This window comes from Strongylocentrotus purpuratus, unplaced genomic scaffold (assembly GCF_000002235.5).
Source record: "Strongylocentrotus purpuratus isolate Spur 01 unplaced genomic scaffold, Spur_5.0 spur5_scaffold_15, whole genome shotgun sequence".
NCBI lineage: Eukaryota > Metazoa > Echinodermata > Echinoidea > Camarodonta > Strongylocentrotidae > Strongylocentrotus > Strongylocentrotus purpuratus.
Window position 1 is genome coordinate 22,059,332 of NW_022145600.1, and position 17,365 is coordinate 22,076,696.

The 17,365-nt window shown below is 37.5% G+C and overlaps 1 protein-coding gene across 6 annotated transcripts in view; it reads right to left on the reverse strand.

Annotated features, from left to right (window-relative positions):
* The window catches only part of LOC575014 (gamma-adducin), a 102,934-nt gene that overhangs the window by 63,953 nt on the left and 21,616 nt on the right, over positions 1-17,365 (reverse strand). For 2 of the 6 annotated variants that reach the window (XM_030985826.1, XM_030985825.1), the window contains exons 1-2: positions 11,492-11,632; positions 6,115-6,431 (exon numbers count right to left, since the gene is read on the reverse strand). In XM_030985826.1, the coding sequence (XP_030841686.1) occupies positions 6,115-6,366 (252 nt within the window). In that variant the 5' untranslated portion in view covers positions 6,367-6,431; positions 11,492-11,632. Of the gene's footprint in view, positions 1-6,114; positions 6,432-11,491; positions 11,633-17,365 lie in introns of those variants that run through there. The other 4 variants (XM_030985824.1, XM_030985823.1, XM_030985821.1 and 1 more) reach the window with 3 other exon arrangements.

A 17,365-nucleotide genomic window follows, 5' to 3' on the forward strand; every position in this document is an offset into this window, starting at 1 on the left:
ATATGAACGTGCTTCTTTCTAATTTCATTCCATTTCCAACAAGCACATGCTTTCTTAGCTGTCAGGTAAAATAACCACCACTACTAGTACCACTACTAAGCTAAAAATAAAAATACTACTGTATATAAACACATTCAGTTAAACCACACTGGCATGCACTGTGCAAGCGCTTTCATGCTCACTCTGGGGAACGGGAGAGCAAAATATTTGAGGAATGACCTGGTTGTATAATTTGTGTTTATTGCAGAACACAAACCCTAGTCTGACTCGGCCTACACCACCATCGGTCTTTGTGAATTGCAGGAAACGCTAACTTTACGCAGCTATTCACTTCCATGTTGACTCTATTTCTGGGTAAATAGTGCTTCAATGAAGCAACCTGGAGGATAGAATATCCAAACTATATCAATCACTGGTGGGATCTTGGGTTGCCATGACGAATATACCCTCCAGTGACCTAGATCTTGCCCCTTATGTATGTCGAGGCCGCAGGAAGAAATTCTTACCTGATACCACCTCGTCTGGAAATATGAAATTTACTGGGGAATAATTGTATAGAATAAAAGGTTGTTGATAATTGGCATACTATTCTCATTTGAGGAGGTAAGCTAGAATTCAAGCCAGAAAATTGATGTATTGTGACTATTCTCAACCCGCTTAAGACGTTTCCTGACAGAAGCACAGACTTACAGGAAAAACAAAAAGGACAAGATTTTTCACTCTATCATGACTTAGTGTGATAAAATATGCTTAATACTAAATCAATTTCAAGCATTAAAAATAATAAGAAATAAAAATAGTCAGAATTCGTCTGCTTGCTACCGAAGTCTACATGTACATCAAGTGTTCAAATTATCCAATTTGTGCAAATATATTGCAAATATTACATTTACAAATTTGCTTGTCTGAAGGATTGGGGAATTGTTTCAGAGCTCAGACAATTTGCAATCTATTAGAAATATTCTGGAAAGACCAAAGACGAATGAAGAAAAAAACAGCCTTCTGAAATGTTCAAACTGTATTGTTTTCAAAAGATTTTGCTAATCACTTGCTTGTTATACTTTTCCATCCATGAAGGATAAAATTTTTCTAAATATTTTGTATTTCCTCCGCATTGTATAACTATCAAGCAGTTCAATGTTAGTTTAGGATATCTATGTAATCCATTCTTTTCTTGAGCGATGCATTGTTCAATAAGGTTTTGGACACCCTTTATAAACATCAACAGTTATGGTCATGCCTCGACAGACAAAAACATGTAATATTTGTTTCATGATTGCTGAGGACTGAATCATCCTGCATAAAATATTCTTAAACCTAGGTATAATTTTTATTGGAAGAGATAAAAACTGCAGCAAATTAATATGTTGTTCATATTTTCTGAAAATTAGGAAACACTGGCTATTCTTAAACGAAAACACTGGACACATTTCAATCAAAATTGAGGGACACTAAAGCTGTCACTTGAATGTATTTGGAAAGTATTCTCAAACCATGACCTCCAAACATATGAATATTCCAACGACACTTGATGCGACTACTCAAGAAAATTATTGCCTGCACTATGAACATAATGCATATCCTTGCACCAGTGTAGTGAAAACCTTGCTTCTGTCACTGCCAAAGGCATATGCGGGTCATTGTATGTTAAATACATGTACTGCAACATCAGGGATGCTGCATTGGTCCCTAATCTCCAATCTCTCATGCCTCTTCCCTTTTTCTCTGACATTTCATGTGGAAGATTTTTTTTAAAGACATCCCTCAGATATTTCTGAGTAATTTATGTCCTACATGTACATGTACTTTCTTTAATTCATGTGGTAGTATTTGACACTCTGAAGGAAAATTTGCATGAATATCTTCCACGCACTCTGGCAACGCTCTGGCAACGACCAAATCCAATTCACATTTGTCAGTAGTCTCCAAGCACAGACCCTGAATTAACACTTAAAAACAATTCCAGTAAGCCTTGAGCCAAGCATATGTTTTAGTCTCTCACTGTATCAAATAAAGAGGAGCTATAGGGCCTATGGAGTGGAGTAGGCTGTGCAGTCTGGATAGTCTCTCAGTTCAGACATTCTGTTACGCACTATGACAGACAAGGTTGACAAGGGTTCGTACCTGCAAACTAAGTCGTCCCTACCTGTAGGTAATGTTCTGGATTCATGAGGCATGCACCAGTGACGACCCACTCGGGAGCCACATGACATGGGATCATGTTGGTATCCGCGACATGAATCATCATCACCTTCCTAGGACTGACTTTAGGCTTGGCCTCCAGACCCAAAACATAAACGTGTAGTCTGGTTCACAGACTCCATGCCAATTGATACAGTCAAACCTGCTTTAGTGACCATCTGTCTACAAAGACCACATTTTTTGTTTCCCTTGAAAATGGTTTCTCAGAAATCGTTAAGAAGGAAATAGTAGCTTATGAAGACATCAAACATACATTTATATGTAGGCCTACAGGGATTGTGTTTGTGGTACAGACTTATAAATTATCTGTTCCATTTCAGAAATAGCATTGGACACCTAATCCTTTTCACACTGTGAAGGCCAAAGCCTTCAAGATGATCTACAATGTAGCCTCGTGCACACCCTGATGGCCAAAGCTTTCAAGATGATTTCATAAGGCTTCATCCCTGATTAAAAACATATCCCACAATGTTGGGTGAGAAAAAAACAATCCTCATTGCAATTTGAAAACATCCAAGCTGTAAAATGTGCCACAATTATCTACAAATCAAATTATAAAGAGAAATTTCATTTGGTGGTAGTTTCTATTTTGTTTGTTTTTTGCTAAATTTTTAATTGTATTTTTACTTACTTATTTATTACTTAGTTAGATCAGTTTATATATCCATTAATTTATTTTATTTATTGCTTCATTAATGTTACTTATTTATTTATTTATCTCTCTGCATATTGTACTTTGGACTGAATTATATCCTTCAATGTTGACTAGCACCTTTAAAATCACAATATTCTCTGACCACAGGTCTGACTCATTCATCAAGAATTTCCCACCACAGCTAGCACCTGAGCGACAATCACAGCGTTCTGTTTTTCACTGGTCTGATAAACAGCCAACAAACAGAGCGCAGGGTTATCCTTTACCCATATCCAGGGAAGCTCCAAAAATGACTATCTTCCCATGGAATCCCACAATGAAATGTCTCCAATTTGTCCTTCTGTTATTGTGTCCCTTTCTTCTTATGGTTGATAGAATGCTAGCAGACAGTTAATGGACAATAATCTCCCTTTCAGAACAGAAGTCTTGCCAGGAGCATTTTGTGTTGGGATAAAGATTTTGTATCAAATGATTTATGACAGTAACCAAAATTTAACCTTCACCAAGTTACATCTCAAAAATGTATTATCTTGGTATCATAACATGTAGGCCTACAATATAATATGCATCACTGCTTTTGGAAACTTTTGAATTACAAAGAGATGCTGTTAAAATACAAAAAAAGCTTCATTTTTATCAAGAATATACAGGTCCTATTTCAACATGCATTGATTGAGGTATTCTTTCCTTGTGTGTGCCCTAATTTTCATAACTTATCCTCACGCCCCCTCCTTACGCCTATACCTGTCTAGTCTGCAAATCAAATAAACTTATAAGACTACAACAAAACAATGAGACACAAATAACACTTCTGCTATTAGAACCCATACACACTTCCTACTACAGAAAACATTATCTCATCTTTTTATCAGATCACAACAAATAGCTGCTATCAGGGATGTTGTGGAAATCAGAAAAATACACTGATAAATTGGACATATCCTGAAGCCATCTTCGCAGTATCTGATGTCCGGCTAGTCCGACCAGGGATGTCTGTAAGGTCAAGTCTACAGCACATCATTGAGACACAACTGCTCAGAAGCCATACTTTCTACTCCAGAAAACCATTATCAAAAATTTGTATCAGATCACAACAAATAGCTGCTAATGCTATCGGGATGTTGTGGAAATCTGAAAAATACACCAATAAATTGGACATATCCTGAAGCCACTTTCACAGGATTTAATGTCCGGTTAGTCCGGCGGGAAACCTGCCAGGTGAAGCAAGGGGAAATTACAAAACTCCCCGGTAACCTTCAGTTTCCTTTACAACTATCAATGTACAGGTATGGCATATCAACGGACATGGACAGGAAATATCTCATAACAAGTGCGGGTTAAGGACAACCAGTAAGTTTCATAACTTTGAAGAATGGACAAAGAAAGTTTCCGCTAATGCTATTTGAGAAAGTTATCGTAAATTATTTTGTTTACTATGTATGTGTGCATGTATGCAAGTAAAAAATACTTATTCAACGAGCCTTTACAAAATTACTTATTCAAATCTACATCTACTACTGACATTGCAGACCATTCAAAATCCTTTTATTTGTAAGTCTTATGTGGGATCATAATATGCCATGTAAGAATGCCAACCGACATGTAAATGTACTTTGGAAGTCAAAACAACCATCAGGAATTTTGTTTTGAAAGCAATAAAATAGGATAATATGAAACTCTATATGGAATACAATCTATGATTGCAGTAAATACTTAATCACCCTGCTATTGTTTTGCTGAGAAATGTAACAGACCAAAAAAGTCCACAATATTTATACGGTTACACTCCATTCAACCATTGTCTTTCTTTCCGTATGCAAATTTCAAAATACTGAAATAGGACACCATAAGCAGTTCCATAAAACACCAATTCAGCTACAATCATCATTCCAGTATATATTTTTTTTCTCCCTCTAAATGTCAGGACTTTGTCTCTCGAATCTCCTTCTATTTGCTCCAAATCATTAATTTCAATGGCGCCATACGAGTCACTCGGGCCACTCACTGATCATAATGAGCATAGACAGACTGGATATCAACATCTCTCTGCATATTATCTTTCTCATATGCATCTGGTGGCCGAAAAACCAAGTGTAACCAGAAAGACGTTGACTAGAAGCGAAAGACCATTAGTTCATGCCTTTCTGGCTCTATTAAAGCAGAATATAAGATAGATTGCAGATGTCGTAAATAAAATCTGAAGAGATGTAACCTTACCCCATCTGCTTGGTATTTATCTTGATCTTGAACCCTTCTGTACCCCCCCCCCCCTCCTTTCCTTCACTAGATGAAACAGTCCCTCTGTTTTTAAGTACAGTTATTAGATAGAATTTCCCTAGCCATGAGTATCTCTCTGTTCTTGTCAATGTATTCAACCTCATTTGCAGACTGCTCGGTAGTAATGAATATAACCTTGTATCATTGCTACGATAATGTTTTATTTTATTTTTATGAACAAAATACTGGGAGAGTATGACTTTTAGACTTCAAGATGGTGCCAGTATTTACTGGGTTCATAAATCAATTTGATACTGAAATGGGAAGGTATTGTCTGGAGAAAGATATGTAGCTGTTTCCTGAATAGGTTTTCAGACTTTGATCTATCATTACACTTCACAGGTTTACCTGTCTCAGAATTTGAATATGAGTGGGCTGGAGGGTAAATATAACGAGCGGACTGTGCACATATTGAATCAATTCTGTATGAATTTTCAGGCTGGTTATTAAATGTGTAACCATGCTATACAATGTAATAATGGTCTTATGAATGCTACACTACTTATTCTATCAAATAAGTTGGAACGTATACATAGGAAGTGCCTACATGTCTTCGGTGGAGAGGCTACGTTTCCTCTCGCAATTTGTATTGTATGTTTAACACTCTAGCTCAAGATTACCACTATTTTACTCCCTTTTCAACAAAAACATTTCTTTTTAGGGGGAGGGGGACTTGTAAAGTGACATACATGAATACATGTAGGCCAATGCCCTAAATACATTATGTTCTAATATTGAAGAGAGGAAATGACTGTAAACCTTCAAGAACAATCAAATATAAACTAAATCCCATGATAGATTTGAATATCATCAGTATGCAAATCTGACATTAAAAAATAAGGTGCTGGTGATCACAAATTTTGGTGAAAATTATATAACTCAAATGATTATATTGGTTTAAATACAGCAACATGAAAATACAAGCATGCAAATAACATTTTCTCCCTTGGGCCGGGCGTGAATTGGCAAGCGAGTCTTACCTTTAGTTGACTGTCGATGATGGCTTCTAGTTCTTCTCTAAAAGCTTCGCTGTTTAGAATGAGCGAGACTCGCTTGTTACGGTCCATCTCTTTGATGTCGTTCTTGATGTGTGCCGGTCTCTGCATGTCCTTTTGGACCTCTGGATCGTCCAAGTCCAGGTTGTCGATCTCACGGTGTTTCCCGGACGACTTGCCGTTCATGGCGGGACTCTGAGGAGCTTCCTCCAGCTCGTTGGGTAACGTGTCGGCCATCTTGGATGTGTCTGTGTGTTTGTGTGTGTGTGTGGGGTGTGTCTGTCTACCAGTTATCTACCAACCTGTGAAAACAAGAAAGAAATTAATTTGTTTTATAATGTGAATATTTAATAAATGTAATAATTTTGATTACGGGTCTGCCATCCTGCTGGATGTGTGTCTGCACGTTTGTAAGGTGAGTTATTTATGTCACCAAGATATTATAAGCTACATTTTAGGAATCCTAGTTCCATCATTTGTAGAAACCCGTAAGTCCATCATATGTAAGCCTACTAGCTGTCTTCACAGTCACACCCGAAAATCGCAAAAGTTGACATCGCCACGAACATTCTCCACATCACCATCATAATATCATATTAGTTTCCATAACTACAATCATTACCATCCTCATCATTCTTACTTTCATCATCATGACCATCACCATCACCGATTCGCCAGCATCATCATCATCATCATATATCATTATCATATATCATCATCATCATCATCACCACCATTACTATAGTAAAACACCTGTCATTTTCACTTTACCAATACCATACTTCCATCAGAGAAAATCGTAATGGTGAAATAAGGAACTGCTCTGATGTTTCCACATTTAAAAAAGCATGTACACCCACCTGTCATTTTGTCCACACATCATTTACAACACTGGGTCAATGCAAGAACATTATTACAAATTATTTTTTGTAGTTTCATGCCCATGGAAAAAAATGAGAACACAAAGAAAACGCTCCACAAAAGCTCTTCAAGGCACATGTATTTGTAACCTTGAATTGTGTATATGAGTATACAATTATCAACTTTGTATGAAAGCACCCAAATCAGACAAACCTCCATACAAGTACTGAACACAAAAAGGGTGCAGCATGCATGCTCCTCCGATTGAAGGGCAAGTATATACTGCTACAGTGGAGTTTAATTTACCTCATTAAAAACACTGCACGTGTTTTCTCAAATATTGGAAAGTTTCTAATAAAATTGAATTCAATTATACCAAGAGGTATAGCTTTCAACAAGACAGAAACATATTGCCATTCAAATTAAATTGAAGGCTCATTAAAATTACAACTACAAAACATTTTTATGAGCAAATCTAACCACTATATTAATGAATTTTATCAATGATCTGGTGAGACCTACATTGTATAAAAAAAGGACTACTGGTACTCTAAATTAGGAAAAAGAAAGAAAAATGGCTAATAAAAATAAGTAATATTCATATATAGGAGTGCCAAGCACAAACCATTGAATTGAAGGTTGAGTTATGTGAAAGATGAAGATAAAAAATTGGGAGAATTTTAAATCATTTTTATGTTAGTGTGGAAGAGTATCCTAGAGGAAATGTCCCCAGAAGACAATGGCTCTTCAAACGCCCTCATATTAAAAATATGACAAGTTATAACTAAAGGTTGTGGACCGCAACCTTCATGCTACGTATAATGTATTCCCTAATATACACATTTCTGTGTACATTAACAGTTGTTGCATGTGACCTAAAGCAAAACTGGGCCAATTTCTTATCATTTTGATGATTCCAAAAACCTCACAGTATGTACACAAATACTGTTCTGCGACATGATCAGCCTTTTACAATCCTTTCCACATATATGTTTTCACAATGCAATATTGCAATCACATGACAAGAACTCAACTTAATCTTGAGAGTGTAGAATTTCAGATTTCAGATTTTAGATTTCTTGACAGTAGGAGAGCTCCATCTGAACAAAATCTTGTTTTAATTCTTTTCATTTCCTAGGATCATCCCCTATCAAGATTAGCCATTATCTGACAAGGGCTTATAAACCAGGGCAAACATACCCTGTGTTTGATCTTGCCATTAAATCAAGTTGATAAAGTTAGTTTGCAAACAGATTTCAATGCCCAAACAACATCTCTGCACTGCTTGGTGGTATTGTAGCAGAGCATACGAATGGAATGTGTAGTTCTGTGTTGTTTTTCTAACATCACTAATTTTGATTTGTATAAGAAGACACAAAAAGTGCCAAGGACTAGGAGACATAAATTTCATGACAGAGACTAAAATATTGAGCTGTTCTAAAGAAAATACTGGATGCATTTCCGTTAGTTTCAATAATGTTCAATTTCATCAAGCCTCATCATGCTTTCAAACAGAGAAGACTAAACATTAGGCAGTATGCTGGTCTACCATCTTCTACAATCAACATCACACTGGCTTCAGTGCACAATGAAATACAAGAAAAGAAAAACTACAGGCAAGTCCAATTCTCTCAAAATTATGCATCATCGAGTAGCAAGTATGAAAGTTGTCTGTCAATCAGTTCATTTTTTCCATTTTACAATTCAAAGTTTGACAAATCAAAGCCCTGAGCCAGGCCAACAGGTAGAGACCGTGCAGCGAGCCGTGCACTTTACTCTGACTCCAATTCTTATCTAGACAGATACTGAAATGCAATCCAACGACCGACAGACTGGTCACTACATGTATATACTCCTCGTACCTTCGCGTCTGACCAGTATCTCCTTTCGCCAGGTAAATACATGTACCCGGTATGCAAGTCAACCTACAAATATCTCTCATCACCCCCTCGTCCCCTGTCAGTCTTGTAACAAAAACACACAAGGAATACAAGCTCTGGTGTCTCGACCGACATGGATTCAGAACCATCCATCAGAAATGTTCAGATGTAATCATCCCATTCAAGACTGGCCTCATCGTCCTGTCAATTGTGGTCAGTCACACAGCCAACAGTAAAACACACAATATACCGAAAACCTCATGTAACAAAAATTTAGCAAGACAAAAAAAAAAGGATGTGTAAATCACACAGACAGTTTGTAACAATTCAAGATGAATTTATAATCAAAACAAATATATATTATGCTAGCTAATGTACTGATGAGAACACTTTGTGAAGTAAGTTTCATATGATTTTCCCCTCATCCTTAATATTCTATAATAATCATCTGTTGATTTCATAGCTGAAATGATTTTTCATCGCCACACGCATACAGTACACACACATCTTACACAGCATCACAGAATGGTGAAAAACAAACATGAAGGCTTTATCTCCCGCCATTGCAATCAATGTTGTCTGCATCTCCGCACATGTTCAAGGTCATCAACAGCTTAGCCCTCAATCACCACAAAGGATTCCTGATCAATACCGACCACATTCGCTCTCCAAGCTGCTTCGTTCTATGAATGGGGCCGATAAAGAGCTTCAATGGAACTGAAGGAGCACACGGCATGTGTGCAGACTAGACTAGATAGTTGTGTTCTCATTGAAAATGCTATCGTTTTATACTAATCTTCAAGAACTACATTTTCTAGTAGGTGATGTGTAACCTAAAATATTGCGGGCGTAAAACTATTTGGAATTTTGTGAGCGGTAAAGGTTCGCAAAAGTATTCACACCATGATTAAATTCACTATCATACGATCATGAAACTATGTATTTAAGCAATCCACAAAACTTTCTTGCCTCCATACATGTTATGGCTGACACACGCTAACACACACATGTCGCAAAGGTTTCAGGTCATAAAAATTCTTGTCTAGTAACTATCAAAGAAAATATTGTATATCATGCATCCCAGAAAAGGTATCATATGAAAGAGCAGAAAATGAACTTTCTAGAAATATGAATTTTTCTTTGAAATTCAGATACCGCCCGCCAAATTACTTTTTGGTTTCATTCCTTCAAATTGCTTTTAATCACTCATGCATGAAATATGCATCACATGAATAGCATCAACTGAAAGAGGAGACTCTAAGCTTTCCAAATATGTATCATTCATTAATTATGGTTGTGATTAAGTTATGATAAGACATCGATACTTCTCGGTTTCGTTATTTCTGGGACGCACTGTACATACAAACACCTGAGTAATCACCCAGGTATCTTACTAATAAATGTTTCCTGTTCACAGTTTACAAATCTTCACAAATTAAATTTTATAGAACTAATATGTAGAGTGAACCCAGCTGTTTCATCCTTTTTACATGTATCACAACTAGCATGGATGATAAAGAGCATGTCTTTCAGAGCAGACGGTGCCCTTGGAAAGAGCATTCAGCCACAGACATGCTTTCTGTTCACACTAACAAATCTTCACAGATTAAACTTAATACAACTTAAAATATTGTGTGAACCCAGCTATTTCATCCATACACGTATCACACCTAGCATGGATGATAAAGAGCATGTCTTTCATAGCAGACGGTGCCCTTGGAAAGAGCATTCAGCCACAGACGTGTGGTCACGATTTCACTATTTCCATACTTCTGATGAAAGAGTGGGCATTTAAATGTCCTCCAGAATTTCAAACTGCTAGACACGAGGAGCTGCAACTACAACAATAATATTCAATAATGTAAATGCACAACAGTTTGAATGATGTAACATCAATTGCAGTCTCCCCAATTTTGACTGGTTTAGACTCTTTTCCTTTCCTTTTTTTTTTTAAATACATGTACATGTACATGTATATCTCTCCTTGTTTTATTCCACACATTTGTAATGAGAAATGGAGCTTTAGATTAAGGCAATCAGTTTTCCAACCTCAGCATCTAATAAATCACTTCGAACAATACCACGCTTAAATTAACCACATGTATTTAAATAAAGAAGAATAGCAGGTACATTGTATGACTTTCTCCATCAGGCCCATGTAACAATATCCATGCATCATTACACTATTACAATTTTAAAATAGATTGCTATAATTCTCTTATTTTGTGTCATACGAATAAAGCATTTACCACATGCATCAATAAGGGAATATTTTTTGTTCTTCATCAATCACGACTTTGTACTGGTCTATCCTCCAGTGTAAACACACCTTTTTATCTGAATCTGACAATTTTCACAGTTATCTTAAAGATGACCATTCGGTAGAGCCAGAAACAGTCTGTGCATGCCAAATCCTATTCCACATTTAAACAACGATGGCTGCTGCATGCATAATAGTTACCGCACTACGAGAGAGAAGAGCGTGATGCTATGTGGCAAGGTTACAAAGATAGTTTTCTGTCAGCATAGCATGGCCGATAAATCACACAACACATACCCCCATAAAACACACTCCTGAAGATATATGATCTCAGGCTCCACTGGTTCATGTAGTTACATACCTGAAATTAATATGATAATATCCACTCCTGTTGCATCGACCTTGGGCTAGAAATACATTACACAATGCAGCCTGGATGGATAGATATATATTCCAACAAGATAAATTCCAGAGAGACCAATCGAAAGGAAAGGAGGGGAGGTTTGGCTCAACAGCGCTGCCTGAAATGCAAAGAGACTCGACTACAGACAGTATACCAACAGTCTCGCTCAAAGTTCAATGCTAAAGCTTTTCAAATGTATTAGTAGTATGCATAGTACTCCGATGGATGGCGCAAAATGAATAGGAGGGAATTAGCAGGGCTTAGACTCCTGGCACAGGCTCTTCGTTGATCAACATTGGATAGGAAGTGCAAATTGACAGTGGTCTTTGGGGTTGGGTGATTCAAAGGGCCTGCGTGTGAAGACAAAGGCTGGTAATTAGTGTGTTCCTTTATTTCTCTCTCTCCTCGTGGTCCGCCAAAATTTGAATCTGAGTTATTTGTGTACTTGTGTACCATGCCCTTCTTAATTTGCACTGATGCAGTAGGCTCGTACACCGGTAGTGCTACTCTGTACATGTACATGAACATATGGTTTGTGCACGGATATAAATGTACATGTACATGTATATGTTCAGTTGGTAGCATAGACCATGGTATGATATACGTGTCAGGCCTATGAGATCAGTTTGGAGCACCTTTGTGCAACGTTTTCTTATTGAGATTATCAAACACTTTATAAAAGGCACCCTAGGGCCTAGGATACTATTGCTTCCTTTGAAAAGCAATTTAAATGTAAGTGATCCCTAAACAATTTTTTCAGCCAGTAACATTGACCTACAGTTGACCTGTAGAAGGGGGGTAAAATGACAGAAAAGGGGGACAGTGACCCAACTCGAATGGCGGGACAGAATGACTTAAGGCAATTGAACAATACAGGCATAGGTAATCAATAAATGCATTCTTTGAGCAAGTTCTACGCTTCAACCACTAATACACTGAAGCTATCAGAGAGCTTTTATCTAACAAAGAGCTTCATGGCATGATTCTATTGGATTCCTCGCTCATGTATTTCAACTGTCAATTCTCATTGTAGACTTTCCGGTGGATGTGATTCAACGCTTCATATATATTCAAATGCATGCATGAAATGTCAAACACGCTTAATACCCCATACTGCCTCTGGAGAAACACATTTCCACGTGGCATATTTATGCGCGCATTTATGCAGGATAAGTGCTTAACTACCTCAAGGCACAATATTTCTTTAGTGCCAGGATCATATTTGATTAAACCCGTCTCGAAGAGGGACCACTTGAACACAGGTCACTGTTTATATATTTATCATTATTGTTTTAACATATTCCTATAAAGTTTGTTACATTGTAAGTAAATGTCAATGCGGTTATAGGTAGTAGGACACATGTTCCTGTGACAATTGATCTGCAGTTACTTCCTACAGAAACTGACATTCCTGATTTAGAACCCGAACCCAAGACTACATGTACCTCTGCTTGATACCTAGTTACCCTACCCCTAAAGCTAAACCTTAGACTCTAAAACCGAATCTCAACCCTAACCATAACCGTATCTTCCTGACGAAATAAAGCCAGGAGCAATTGTCACTGGAGCAAATACCTGATCACTGATACATTACTCTCCATACATGTATGTTTGAAAAGCACAACTTCATGTCAAGTACTTTCTTAATAACAAAACAGGATGTACATCATGCACAGGTCAATCATAGTACACGATTGAGATAATTCCATTACCACTGTTAGTCTGGAGTTGAGACTAGTAAAGTGCCAAAAGGAAAAGATCCGTTACTGTCGCCAGTTCTATTGATTCTCTGCATCCTGAGTTTGCATGGGCCTTTCTCAAAGAGTTGGACAGAAAGAGAAAAAAAACATCAGTATCGGTTTGGTATCTGCTTGGAGCTAATGAGGCTTACTAATGAGGTTCGTCCAGCCAGCTCCAGGGACTTCAAGTTTGACCATTGTTTGCTTTGAAATGGTTTCTTTTCATTGCACGGAATGACATCATACAATATAAATTAAATAAGAAGTAGGATTGTAAGCAGCCCTTGACCTACACATGTACTGATAAAAGGTGATAAAAGGTGTGAGATATAAATAGCATGAGTGACAGATCTGGTCCCCTTTTCAATTGCTAGATAACACTACTAGGTAATTGTATACATTTGTGTAGGCCTACAGTGTACATGAAATATTGTCCTAACCCCCTTCTTATTCAAAATAAATGTTTTTTTAAAGATATTTTAAAAATATTTAAAAAAATAAAAGGAAGCATCACAAACAATGAAGAAGAAAAACAAAGCAAAATTATTATGAACAAGTACATTGTGCCATGGAGAAGGAAATTCTTTGTACAGTATTTAGGAAGAATATCAGCTTGATCTTAATGTAGTACCTGTAGCTGACTCAACAATGTACATGTACGACCATTCAAAGTGTTTGTAGGCCTGTATTATAAAGCTGTTCCTTGTGTCAACATATCAGATAAACATCAATTCACCTGCACTACAAGTATAGTACTGTAACTGAGACATATCGTGCTTTCAGTTTCCTTACTCCTTTTCACAAGCAGTTACTACAAGATCGCCCTATTCCTTTTCGCAAACACCCAATTAATACATAATCCAGTCACTCAAAATGTTCAGCAAATAAGCGTTATCAAGTCTTGTACAATGTACAGATATTGCAGGCCAGAGGAAATATATGGCCGTATGTGTGCACAAGAGTCACTGTGAAAATAAAAACATCAAAAGATAAAGAGAAAGGTGATATACATGTAGGAGTCAAAGTCTAGCGCATGGACGCTCCTCCACCATTTTCTGGCCTAGTCCAGATCCCATTTTTATAACATGCACCAACAAAATGCAACATAGCCTAGTCGTTTACGTTTTGAACTTAATCAACACTAACAAAGTAAGAACCACCATAAACAAGTAATTTGTCAATAATATATCATGCCTTTTTTCTAGCAATAAGGATTTCTACAATGTAATAATCATTTGAACTGGAGAAGAAAAATAATTTTTTTTTATTTTTTTTTATTTTGAATTTTGTTTGATTTTTTTTTTTTTAAGAAAAAAAGATGAAAAACATTGCTAAAATGGATCTATTTCTGGTTTAAAAAAAAAAAATTAAAATTGTCGGCCGCCATCTTGAAAAATAACCTGAATGTCAGGGAAAATGTACCGAGCGGCCATTTTGAGCGGCCATATTGAAAGAAAAAAAAGGGCCTCCTCCTTCCTATTTTTCAAAAAAAACAGGACGCTAAACATGTTTTTTTTAAATTTGGCCTTATGCACAATATTGAACATACATTATCCATAAAATAACAGAGCAACGTCTCTACTTGCTCTGTACATATTGAGTTATGATCTCTACGATACAAGGGCCTAATAACAGATAAATTATACAGTGGTTGAATCAGCCATCTCTATGGTTACTATGACACAGCAAGCTTAGAATTAAGCCTGTTTAGGCCTGTCCTCATCAGACTAAAATTGCAAAATAAAACGCCATTTTAACTAGCCTGATCAAAGTAGCCAGCTAATTTGCATCCTCATCAGCCCGCAGTTGCAATTAGGGGGCTATTAGGTCGAGAAAATATCCAGAGAAATCCTGAAAATAATGGGCTAATAATTTACGTTCGTCCGAGCGTATTTAACCAGTGAAGACGCAATTTCAAGCTTTGGTAAATATATTTCACCAGTCTGAAAATGGCGTTGTTTTTTTTCAACTTTGGTCTGATGAGGACAGGCCTTTTGAGATAGCAAAAAGCACGCACAACTTCCTCAGACATTTCTTATCATTTCAACACAATAAGAAATGCACTTGAAATACTCTCTGAAGTGTTGTCCCTCTGCATGTACTTATGTGAGCATGGGATATTCCACATACATGTATAAAGCACATATAAAGCACAAAGAAAGCACCATTTTTCCTTTTCAAGTGGTTGGACTTACAAATTTATATGATTGTGTAAACTACATCAGGCCTTAAATTAATCGACGGCCATCGACGGCCAGGCCGTCGATGCCCCTATGACTGGCCGCGGTGCCCTCCCAAAAAAAGATATATTCACGGCCAAAAAGGCCGTGCCCTTTTTTTCCAACTGGCCGACGTGCCTTTTTTTCCAACTGGACGTGCCCTTTTTATTTTAAATTTGCGCACATAAAACCACCAATTGCGCCCATAATCATCTAAAACTAGTGTTTTCCGTGAAAATGCGCCCATAAATTATTAGAACAGTAAAAATACACGAATCACGAACAGTTTGCCGCCCACGAGCTCTCTTCTAGCTTCGTATTTAGTGCTTTAATAAGGCGCAAGTGCCGTGAAAATGCGCCCTTTGTTATTATATAGGCAATGCGCTAGCGCACGTACGTACGTACGTTCATATTATGCGATCGCATGATATGCATATGGTGCATGCTGTTGACGCACGCACGTACGTACAAATCGAAGGCCAGGATCAAGAAAACAAATCGTCAAATGGAGAAATAAACAAGCATTCAAATAGTCATTAGAGATCTGTCGAGGTTTGTTTGTAGGCCTAGTTTATTATTTTATCTCAAATAGAATTTAGAATTATCTTATTACTAAGTTAAGAACACCTACGATGTTCTCGATCGTAGTTACTCTCATTTTGCCACCAGCCGACCTCGCTTCAAAAAGCTACCCCGCCAGCTTCCCAAGACGAACGTTTCGAGTCCCGGTAAAATTCCGAGGGTGCATCGGTTTCGCTGGCAAACTTCCAGCCCGACAGCTTCCCACCAAAAGTGGCGAGAGTGTGTGTGCGAGGAACGATTTTGGTTTCGTGAATGCACGTTACGCAACTGAGCTGAGCGTGTCACTTTCAGCTGTCGAATGTCTATAAGGACATTTTTACATCTTATTTCATTAGTTAGGCCTATCTAGACCTTTCTATACAACAGTTAAAAAGATAATTTCTTCAAATTTGCTCCTACTACCGAGAGAGTGGCGGAAGATTTGTGTGTGAGGTGCGATTTTGATTTGGAATACCCGGCCCGGTAAACTTGCCAATTAAGTCCTTCTGACTTTCGATGTTTGTGAAATTGACAATTTATTTATTCATTTGCTCATCAATATTTTTAGTTACTTTAAAATACTGTTTAATGTGCAAGTTTGATGTTCTTAATCAATCTTTCCTGTTCATATTGTTAAGATTAAAAAGTTATTAAATTGATCGTTCGATCTATTCACATTATGAAATTAACATTTGTAGACTCTCTTTGAACTTATGATTAGATAAGCGGCCTATCTGTTTTTGGAAAATTGCCCCTTGCTCTGGTAAATTCCCGTGGCAAAGGGCAACTTAAAAAAAAAATTGCCCCTTGCTCCTGGCTGCTAAATCTAAGGCTTGCGGGCCGCCGCCTTGTTTGCAGGCGCGTAGCCAGAGTTTGGTGTTTGGGGGGCACATACATGTAATCGATCGAGGTCAAAAAAAGGGGTCTACAAAATTTCAACCGATCCTGGAAATTTTAGGGGGGCATGTGCCCCCAGTGCCCCCCCCCCCCCCCCCCCCCCGTGGCTACGCGCCTGCTTGTTTGTATGTACCGTAGACCTCTATACATTCTGTGAAGAAGCTGGTGCTAAAAGTCATGGGAAATTGATCCTGCACAAGTTTCATAAAATACACATGACATCTAACAAAAATAGAATCAATTTTTTTGGCCTCATACTCGATGCCCTTTTTGTAAAATATTTTGGCCTCGATGCCCTTTTTGTAAAAATATTTTGGCCTTGGTGCCCTTAAAAATATGAGGTACTCGAGGCCAAACTGGCCTTGCCCTAAAAATGACGAAATTTAAGGCCTGCTACATGTTAGTGCTGTAGTCAA